Genomic DNA, 11,492 nt, shown 5'->3' on the forward strand with positions numbered 1-11,492 from the left:
TAATTAAAGCCGAATCTCAGCAGGCCAGAGTTGAGCAGCATTTTTTATGATTCGGGGTACTGAAAGATTCTAAGAGATGGACGTAAGAAGGAGCAGACTTTGTATCTTGATCACAGTGAGCATTATGTTGGTTGGTAAGGTAAGCTGGGGAGTGGGAAGGAAGGTACAAGGCATAAGTGATGTAGGGAGCAGGAATAGTACAAAATACTAGTACAGAGGTGATGTTGCTGAGAAAGGAATTAGCAAAAAGTGTTCACCAGGTAACGGGTAGTGGAAATGGAATGTTAGTTGGGAAGTTAAGTAATGATAAAATGCCAGTGGATGAGAAGAAGCTGGAAAAAAAGAGCTGGAGGTTGGCAAAACACAGAAGGAGTGTGTGCAAGAAGAAGCCTGAGATGAAAGAAAATCTGGGATGCTAGAAAGTGTAGTGCTGGAACACTGCATTTTTAGAAGTTATGAAGCCCCTGAGATTGGAAACCTAGTCGGGGATGTTTCCAGCAAAAGGACCAGATTAAGTGCTGGAAGGGATTACTAACAACATAATCCTGGGGACTGGAGAGAAGTAGAAAAGTAAGAAGGGCACTAACCCCTAATTCTCTCCTTGCTACCCCCTTTCCAGAATTAAAATGTGAACCTAAGAAGACATTAGGAGAGGTGTGTGTCTGGGGAAAGGCTGAAGTAGTGATAGGAAATGGGAGAAGGAAAGTCTTCTAGAGGGGTAACCAGGCATCTAAAAGACCATGAAGGACATTGTCTTAGAACCTGAAGGCAGTACAAGGCAAGAGACGTACTAGGGCTCATGTCAGATAACCTGAATGTCATAACCATTTCCCAGCTATCATCCACAGCCACATGCTGGGGGCTCCACAGCACCTCCACCCCACCAGCCTGAAGCCAATTTTCAAGGATCCTGGTGGAGACCTAGGTAGCATTCAGGGATGGTCCCTGCCTTGAACAGTTTGTCCTGAGATAGCTGCATTCTCTGTCATGCTCCCTGCTCCCCGATAGCAAGTGGGTGTAAACAGGCATTTTTATGAAAAAGAGCCACATACAGAACACAAAAGTACATACTTTACTCTATTTTGAGACAAGGCAGGTGCTGCAGCCTAGAAAACTCCCTGGAGTTCCTGTGGCCTGGAAATGAGAGGATGCCTCACACATTTCCAAGAGAAAGGAGATGTTTTCAAGTCCTAAGGGAGCACAAGGAGGTGGCACTGGGCAGCACTGAGTCATGGGGTGAGGACCATCTGCTGGGGAAGGAGTTTGACTGTGTGGCAGCAGCAACAATGCTGCAGTGAAGTTGCTCTGGGTCACCATGGCCTCTCATGTCCAAGCGACCAAGGTGCCCCAAACCACAAAGTCCCTTGCAGGGTGAGACCCTCCTTCACTCCTGCCACACGGGGAGCTGGCTCTTGGACTTCACAGCAGTTTCCTCACTGTGCCCATCCTGCAGCCTCCAAGGGCAGTCAATGTAGCGTAGCACCCTGCTGACGGGGCCACGCTTGGCAGGATCTAGTGCTAGCAGGCTCCGCAGCATTAGGGTAGCCTCAGATGTCAGCCGCTTCCAGTGGTGGGGAACGTCCTTCTCTAGGCCTGTCTCCTGCCACAGCATGAAGTCCTCAAAGAAAGGGTCATCTGGCAGGCTCTGCTCCCAGGGGAAGTAGCCAGTCAGCAGGCAGAAAAGCAGCACACCGAGGGCCCAGGCATCCATGCTGCTGTCAATGGGCACCCCCTGGGCATCAGTGGTGTTGCTCAGCTCGGGGGCAGTGTAAGGGATCACCCCGGCCACCAGTTTGAGCTTGGTACCCTTGGGCCGCGTGAGGCCAAAGTCAGTCAGTTTGATGAGCCGACAGTCGGGATCGAAAAGCAGCACATTTTCAGGCTTGATGTCACGATACACCAGCCCCCGGCTGTGGATGAACTCCAGCGCACTCACGAGCTGCTTGGCACAGTGCTTTGCGGCCGGTTCAGGGATCCCATCCTGCACAGGGAGAGACACAGGTGGTATGGCAAATGTTAGGCACCTTGGCAGCCCTGCTGGCTGGGCCCTCACCATCATGCTCTTCACTGGGAAAGACCTTTACCTTTCTCATCTTGCAATCTCAAGGCTGCTTCACTGCTGCAGACCCCAGAGAGACCCATAGCCCATTGCCTTTATCTCCCTCCCTCTGACCCAGCCAGTCTGCACACTAGCCAAACGTGCAGCCCCAGTCCTCACAGCCTTGAGGCAACACTCACACGGGGCTTGATGATAGAGATAAGGTCTTTGTGCAGTGCTGGTTCATAGAGGAAGCCATAGTACTGGCTGGACTCAATGGCAATTCCAAACATGCTGATGATGGCAGGGTGGGTGGCGAGGGAGAGCGCCACACAATACTCATACAGGAAGGTGTGCAGCTTGGTACTGGCTTTGGGTAGCAGCTTGAGAGCCATCAGAGTCCCTGGGAATGAGAAGAGTGGGTTAGGTTCCTCTGAAAATCACTCACACCAAGACAAGACAGAGAGGCCACTGAATAGCCATGGGTCCAAGCACTCACAGCCACAGGGATGTCTCTGGTCCAAATCTCTGTGTGAGTATACCCTGTGGACACCAGGTTTGGGAGCAGGCATTACCACTGGTGTGAGTTTTGAGCCAGTCAGGGCATGCACAGGAGCACTGGGCAGAGCAAGGGACATTCAGGGTATGTGGGCCCATAAGTCTGAGCTGAGACTACTGGGGAAGAGCAACGTTAGGGCCCTGTGGGCACTCAGATGGCCAACCCAGGACCTTCATTCACACCTTCTGTCCATGTGCCTTAGGGCACCAATTCAGCTAAGTCTTGGGGCTTCACTCCCAGCCTGAGCTCTGTGGTGGGACTGCTGGTTTCCAGCCATATCACATCCATGCTGGTGCCTAGCTGTGAACTCTATTGATCCTGACTTGTGCACTGACTTCCCAGCTTGATCGTGGACCTACCTCATCACCATAACCTTGCCTGATCTTCTAGGCTGCCACCAGGCATCACCTGCTCCCTGGCTGGGTGTAATTGGATGGTTTCTGGCTGGGGAGGTCCCTGTCCTGCTGGTCTCCCTGGGGATCCCCCCACCATGCCTGGTGCCCAGCCCTAAGGAGTCAGAGCCTACCCCGTGCCCTCATGAGCAGAGAGGAGACAAAGCACAGTAGTTCGCAGGGCGCAGTCATTTCCTTACCTCTCTGCCTGTGGGTCACTAGCATCACATGGCCATACTTGCCCCTGCCCAGCTCTCGAATAACCTCATAGTGCTCAGTCACCTCGGCATGCACCAGGCTCTGAGCAGTGATCTCCAGGAGCTCGTGCAGCTTGGTTGGTGCCACTGTCCCTGACACTGCTGCAGTCGTAGCTGAGCTGTCGGCCATTGCTGAGTGCTGCAGAAACACCACAGCCAGAGTCAGGGACATCACAACGTGAACAGAGAAAGCCAGATCGGACATGCAACACAAACCATGCCATGGTAGGGGATATTTCTGTCACTTAGAGCCTGAGCACTCTTGCAGCTGTGCTGGAGTTGAACTTGTACAGCTCTGAGCAAAGATCCTCCATATAAAAGGTCCCTGTACTGAAGGGAAGCTCTTTCAGCCCTCCAATCTTTCTGCCTTTCAGGCAAAACATTAACAGAGTCTCAGATTGTCAAGTGTAACCCCTCTTGCTCTCCTTAGCCTACCGCAGCAAGACTTTGTCTCTCTACTCAGAACCCACCCTCACTGCTCAGTGAAGAAAATCCTTGAGGTAGCAGCAGAGACAGACCTGCCTCTTGGGCAAAGGTACAGCTGGCACATGAAAAAAAGGGATTACTAGTCAGAGGTATTGCTCCAAGGAAGCCAAAGGGAGCTCAGTACCTCACATGCCTGCTGACATTTCTGACTCAAAGTCACTCATCTGTGCAGCCAAGAAACTTAGGCAGGAAGTAAGCTTGGACATCAGTGCCATTTTGAGCTATCGCCAGCTGCTTCAGACCAATTTCAGAGAAATACTTTTTCAGTCCCCCCAGCCAGCTACAAGGCAGCATTTTAAGGACCCTGTGGCAGCACTCTCTCCATGTCTACCTCCCTGACTTCTGAACACAGGTACCTTGGGCCTGGGAATACCTCCTGGTTTTGGAGCAAGGTGACAGAACCAAAGTCACAGGATGGTCAAGGTCAGAAAGTAGTTCTGGAAATCATCTAGTACAAACTCCTGCTCAGAGGATGATTAACCTGAGCAGGTTGCCCAGGACTATGTAAAGTCCAGTTTTAAATATCTACAAGGGTGGAGACTCCACAACTGCTGTGGGTAACCTGTTTCAGCGTTTGATCACCTTTATGGTAAAAAAGTTTTTTCTTATGCTTAAATAGAAATTCTGTTTCAGGCCCACAGCCTCTTGTCCTGTCACTCAGTAACACCTGATACTGTGATACACCTAGATGTGTATTTTTGCAGGTATTCATATGCATTGATAAGATGACCCGCTCAAGTCTTCTCCTCTCTTAGCCTCTCCTCCTATAAGCGATATTGCAGTATCTTAACTGTCTTCACAGACGGGATTTGTTCCAGCATGTCCATATCTCTCTTCTGCTGAGGAGCCCCACTGCTGCTACATCCAGTCATTCTTAAGAATACAGAAATTTAGAAAAAGAATTATGTAAATGTAGGAAATCTAGAAGAGGGTTGGATTTGTACAGGAGACTGGGAGTATTTGTGGGAAAGTTCCCCTTCCCTTCTCTCCTAGACTGTATTACTAAGCCTTATCCAATTCAGAAGTACCAAGTAAATGGCCCTACTTTTCTGCAAAGGCTTTGGCTTGGTGTGAGAGCCAACAGCAGTCCAAGTTAGAACAGTCTGTAGGTAGTACAAAAATGGACAAGTGCCTGCATGGGAGGGGATAAAGGCTGGGCAGAATTCACAGGGAAAGACAGTCTGGAAAATATTTTAGAGATTTTGCTTTGATGTCCTCCTGTTGGCTGCCCAGCCAACATGGCTTGTGAAAATCCACATAGGAAGGGCATCACAGAGCCTGCAAACAGACCCACTCCGCTAACAACATCTCCAAACTGGCAATTCTGCATTTCAGTGTAATATAGAGAAAAAATTAGGTGGTATACAAAGAAAATACTTAAAATGTAGTAGACCTGGGAAAGGCATAGACCTCCCATTGACATTAGAAAGACTAAAGCCAATTAAATAGGTGGTGGAACAACAGGAGAGATGTCACATGCAGAACACATTAGATTTATATTTGTGAAAAAAATATCAAAAGATATTTTCTGTGAGACAGTGTTTCTCCTATATTAAATTCATGGTCATATACAAATTCTTGTCAGCAAATGGTTCATGATCTTCTCAGATAACTTAACTTCTCAAACTTGAGTTACATAAAATTTCTCCCATTGCATGCTGGCCACCTGTTGGTGTTATCTAGCCCAAAGGTTAGAATCTTCTCACTGCATCCACTGTAAGTATTATTATAATAATACTGTAAGTATTATTCAATAGTTATATACTTTTCAAATACTTATAAATGAATATGGTTTTATTTACATTTAATTATTTATGATTCATCCATTTCATATGATTCATTACTTCTTTCCTATTTACTATGTGAAAACTTGCTTTCATGAATGGAAAGATATGCTTTTCTGCATATTCTTGGTTCTCTCTTCAGGTTTTAGAGTCAAAACATTTCAGTCCATAAGCTTTGTCAATTAAAAAAAAAAAAAAATCCATAAACTCCTTGTGTCCTTCTACTCCACAATTCAAGTAAACTGCAATATAGGTGACACAGATCCATACCTCCATTCCTTGCCCCTCTGTCATGGGAGGGCAAATGGTCTGGGTACAGAGTAGAGCGTTCGTGAAACAGTCAGGTTGGAAAAACAGATCAGCCATAGGATATGGGTAGAGTTTCTTGACGGACAGTGATCTGCATGTCTGATCAGGGCTCCATATGAACGAAGCCCCAGCTGCAGTCACCCCAGAACAGTTTGCAGACTTTGGTCCTTGCTGCCCTTGAAGACATTAATTACAAGACACAGTCCATACTTCAGGAAACCACCACAGTTGTCAGGTCTTTCTCTGAGATGCCACTGCCATTAACCAGGAAGATGAGTGAGGGACAAATTTGGGCCACCACTGTGGGTGCTGGGTGCTCTGTACCTATCTCCGATACCTTCTAAAGTGCCCTCTGCAGAGTGACAAGCACTGAGGAGGAGGTCACCAGGGCCATGGCCAGGATGCATTCACCATTTGTCTCTGCTATATTGAAGGCAGCAGGCAAAGCCCTATTCAAAACTGTCCTTTCCTCCCCTATCCTTTCTGTGCTTCATCCCTGCTAGAGGTCCTGTTTCCAGGCTGTTGACTGTGACAAACCCTAATTCCTCAAAAGAATCTCTAATTACAGCAGCAAAAAACTCATATCCTTTACACCATCTTGAGATGGTTCTGAGCCACCTGAGAAGCTGAGGACGAGCCTATGGAGATACAGTATCTTAGTCGAAATAATGTTGTTCTGGTTCTTCAACCAAAATAGTTAATATATTTAGTGCAGAAAAACACTTCATACCTGTCAAGAGCCAAAACCAGTGTAATGTCTGTATAACAGATAAAGAGTTATGATGACAGAGTCACAGAGGTGTTTAGGCTGGAAGAGACCTCTTGAGATCATCTGATCTGATTTCCCTACTCAAGCATCAGCAGCAGAATCAAATTGCCTAGGAAGATGTTCATCCAGGTTTTCAATATCTCCACAGATGGAGACTCCTGTCAATGATCACTACTAGGAAGAGTCTGGCTCACTTTTCTTCATTTCATCAGGTATTTATATACACCAATAAGATCCCCTCTGAGCATTCTGTTTTTCAAGCTGAAGAGTTTCAGCTGTTTCAGCCTCTCATATCAAAGATGCTCTGTTAAAACTGGCCTTCAGCATATGGTATGTAGGGTCCACTTTCTTGTGTGCCCTCCTACAGAGCTTTAACCCAACACAAATGACAAACAGCATTTGGGGTATCTCTTACAAAAAGTCATTCAGTCTTGATCGAAAGGCAATTGGTCAATTATAAATGCCAGCGTGAACATTCTTGCTGTTACGTATTTATATGAGACCCTAATCTGAACTTACCTAACCAGCTGCTGAAGTTTCTCAGACAGAAAAAAGAAGCTTTTAATACCTGTTAATTTTTTCTGGACTCTGACAGGATTTATATGCACTGTGATCAGAGGTATAACCACCTATGAGAACATATTTTCAACTAATTACATTGAGTAAAACTATCAGAGCACAGACTGAAACTCAGGCTATGTATTTAACCAACACTTTACTTAGGCTTCACAAACCATCTGGTGCACTGTGTTTCTGCAATGCCCGCATCAGTTAGTTTAAAAACAGGTAAGATGCTTCCAGAAAATGTGATCACATTTTTTATTGAGAATAAACATCTCTATGCTCTATGATCAAGACACCCCTCAGTCTTCTTATTGGTTCAGTGCCTTCAAATAACCTTCTGTCTAATTGTCAAACCAAGCTCTCAGGCTGTTCAGCTCAGTTTTCCAGCTCTCAGATTTATTTTATGGTTCTTCTGTAAAGCCTCACAATTTTTTCCGCCCTCCACCCCCTGACTGTCTCAGGGGGAATGCCTCCTGTCACACATTCAGCTAGAATTACCCTCTGCCTCATGCTGTGGCCTCAAGATCTCTTTCTGCAGGAACACTACACAAGCTGCACTACCTTGTACATCCATTATTACTCCAGAGTTTTTCCAGGTTACTGGGGGCTGTTGGGAGAAAAATCCACTTCCTCTTCATGTCCCTTTATGGTGGTTGCCTACCTTGTTTCTACCTGAATACTTCTGCACCGCTTTTAATAAAGCACATTTTGCTCAAATGGACTTATTGTACCAAGTAATTCAGATCACTTAGTGTCTCCGTTGTTATGAAAATACCACATTCGTTTCTTCTTAGGGCTGGTAAGGACCCCACTTGCAGGCATTTCCCATGAACCTCTAAATTGTTGGTGGGAGTTTGGAGCAGTTCTCATCCTGGTATTGGTTCAACAATACCTGCCAGAAACATCCCATTCACTGGTTGTTTCCTGAAAGTTATCTGTACAAATTCACCCTGGCATTGCTCAAAATCAATAAGCGACACATTTTTAATTAATTAAAAATAAGCCCTATGGAGTGGAAAAAATAGTATTTTATTGACATTCTTACCCTACACAATTAATTTTATTAAATCCTGAGTCTGTTATAAACTCTGCTGTTATAATACTTTTACCTTACTCGATGGTCAAGAAGAAAGCACTGAAATCATCCGGGAAATGTTTGCAAATGGAACAAAAAGGGTTTGGGTAGACAATGCATTGACTGATAAAACTAGTGTGTGCACATACATGCATACCAAAGGGTTTCAAACAACCAAAGAAGTCAGGATTTTAATCTGGTACTGGCTGGGTGACATAAAAAAAAAAAAAAAAAGAAAAAAAAGTCCTATTAATCAGACATATGTAAGTTCTTCATGCTGCTTAATGGGCACTAGGTAAATCCAGAAATGTAGATCTGGTATAGTCTCACTTCCTTTCCAGGCCTTAAGACATTCAATGATACAGAATCGCACTAGAAATAATCTATGGTGATACAGATACACATCTTAACAATAGAGATACAAGTCTGAGAGGATAACAGTACAAGGGTTACTGATGTTGCAGATTCCACCTTTGCATTAACTCTGCTGAAGAGAATGCCCAAAATGCAGGAAACCTCTGCAATGAGAAGTAACCCAGCATTTTCCAGATGCTAAATTAAGAAAGCAAGTTTCACTGTAAACAAACAAAAAAAAATAGATACAGCTGTTTAGCTCTATGAGACTAAGATAGATTGTAATGAAAGAGATTTGTTCTGAGATGATGTACCTCTTACAGTGAACTCCAGTTTCTGCAGAGGTTCCTACATACAGATGCCATGAGACAGTCTGAAAATTAATCTCTGAAAATCAACTGAGTTAGGAATGCTGTATTTCTGAGGAGCTGGCCATCTGCTTTTGCACTACAATTAAGAATATCACACACCAGTGGAATTTGTATTTTTATTATGAATTTATTTTCTCCATTTGCTTTGCTTTGTACTCTATCTGCTTTTTAATAATGTTTCTTGATGGTAAAAATATACCGATGTGAAGAAAGCCTGGGTAACTTTTCTGAAGGCCAGCTGATAGGTCAACAGAACTATCTACTGAATGTTTTCTATCTTTTTAATGACATCAGTGAGTCCACAGTTCAGCAAGCTAGCACTGGTGTCCCCAGTTTGACAGAAAAAGGACAAGAGAAGAATTATGAGAATGATAATAGGGCTGAAAATTACTGGGAAACTTCCAGGGGAGCAGTCTTTATAGCTTATCAAATAGATAGTGAAGAAGTTACTCTACCAACCATATGTACCTTTCTGGGTGCTAAAATTTCTCTAAAAAGGTCTCTCCCAGTTAGGTAAAAGCATTATAATAAAACCAATAGATGAAGCTCAACCGTGGTGTAGATTTTGTGAAGAAGGATATTTACCCCTAAAAATCTCATCAAACAGTATGAAAGAATATCCTTTCACCTCTGGAACTTTTAGCTCAAGAACAGCACTTTCCATCCCCCCCCCAACAAGAAGTCCACTCTAGTGCAAACTACGTTTAATACAGCAAGGGATCAGAACAGATTATGTTTGCTTCTGGCCTTGTTGCTGGTAGATTTATGAGCTTCTTTCTAAAACTGGTCAGCAAACCAGTGCTTAATCTCACTGCGGAGAACCGACTGTCCCCGTAGCAGAAGTGCGTATTGATCTTCTGGGGGAGAAACACCCAGCAGCCTCCCCGGAGAGTCCCTTACGCCTCTCCCCAGCAAGCAGCACACCACTATCTCCGCACAGCCTCCTCCTCGGACAGAAATCAGCAGCAACATCACTGGGACCAAGCCACATCACACTCTCCTCCCAGCCCTCTAGCCAGTACTGCGTCACCATCCCACCCGACACAAGATCCAAAGCAACCTTTCAGGGCAAAGCCATCAACGAGCTAACCATCAACCCGATGAGGGAAATGGTGCACTTCGCATTGTGCCGGCATGCTACGCCCAAGTCTCCAAAACCAGTTTGTGAGGGGTGGGTGCCCTTTTACACGCCTGTTCAGTCTCCTTCATCCTGCCACAGCTGTAACTTCTCTTCTCGTACTCCTTTCCTGTCCGTACTAAGCCTCTCACCTTCTCCAGCAGCGCAGGACAGCCAGCCCGCCGTAGACTGCCTCGCTTCACTCGCTGCAGCCTCCGGGCTGGATTCAGTCTGCGCCGAGCAGCCGGAGGGGGCTGCCAGGCGTTACAGGGCTGAGCGTGACGCTCCGCCCCTTCCCCATACAGGTCCTGGGGGCACACTGCCTCCCTGCTGAAGGTGACCTCTGGCAGGGAAGAAAAGAGGGGGAGTGGGGAGGAGGAAGGGGGCTATTCATCTTCTCTCTTTAGGGAGGGGGACATGTTTCAGGGGTCAGGGTGGGGTTATTTCTGCTCTAGCCATACCATCATAAGCCCCCAGGGACCCTTTGGCAGGCCCACCCTGTTCAGCCCTTCTCTCCAGCTTGGGCTCTTGTTACAGCTGAGGGAGCAAAGCAGCTCCCTGGGCTGGTGCGTGGTCCTTATTCTGGGCCTGTGCCCGATAGGAGCCTGTTCCAGACAGCAGGGCTCAGAATGACTGTGGGCTGCCAGTGCTTGCCCTTTGCTACCAAAGGCACTCCTGTCAGTGAGCATCGGAGATCAGGCACAAACCATGACTGGTTCAAGGACTCTTCATGAGCCCCAGTGGGTCAGGGTGTTCACACACACCAGTAGTAGCAGTACAGAGCATTGGTACAGAGCATTGAGGTGAAGTTGAAATTATTAATGGTGACTACCACAATTTTCAAGCTTTTCATCTTTTCTCAGTACCTCTGCTCAGACTATATTCCTTTCCCAAGGTCCTCTTTCATCCATTTGAGCATGGAGTTCAAAGCAGCTCCTGGCTGCATAGACACCAGGAAGGTCCTAGATCTTGGCTCTTAAGCACTGCTTCTTTTCTCTTGGGGAAATGGATCAGATTGGGTATCTGAAACAGTGATGCATGCAGCCATGACATAGGTGTGTCACACCACTGGCCTCCTTCTTTTCTAGAGCCAGGGCCATGCAGAGGACCTGTAGTGTTTAGCCTCTCTACTCCCTCTGGGGGCACAGAGTTGTGAGGAAAGCTGGGAGAGGTGAAAGACAGTCTAAGAGAAGAGAGCACAACAGCCCCCATAAACATGAGTACTCTGGGTCTCTAGTGCAGGACCGAACCTTCTCACCTGATCTCTGAAGAGAGGGTAATTATGCCAAGGGCTTGTCACTCAGAGGTGGGGAGTGAAGTTGTGTTGCTAATGATGTAAAGGTCTTACACCATTCAAGGCTGCCCCTTCATACCCATTCTTGAAGGATGCTCCACTGACTGGGAAAGGCCTTCAGTG

The 11,492-nt window shown here is 46.2% G+C and overlaps 1 protein-coding gene across 1 annotated transcript; it reads right to left on the minus strand.

The window, feature by feature from the left end:
- Positions 1-1,064: 1,064 nt before the first annotated feature.
- On the minus strand, positions 1,065-10,469 carry LOC113947395 (serine/threonine-protein kinase SBK2-like). The gene is given in 6 exon segments (XM_027643912.1): positions 1,065-1,981; positions 2,239-2,441; positions 3,190-3,385; positions 10,228-10,254; positions 10,256-10,327; positions 10,329-10,469. Coding segments are annotated over 6 exon segments (1,236 nt in total). The 3' UTR covers positions 1,065-1,384.
- Between the last annotated feature and the right edge of the window lie 1,023 nt (positions 10,470-11,492).

Source organism: Corapipo altera, unplaced genomic scaffold (assembly GCF_003945725.1).
Source record: "Corapipo altera isolate COAL_440 unplaced genomic scaffold, ASM394572v1 24b, whole genome shotgun sequence".
In the NCBI taxonomy this organism is placed as follows: Eukaryota; Metazoa; Chordata; class Aves; order Passeriformes; family Pipridae; genus Corapipo; species Corapipo altera.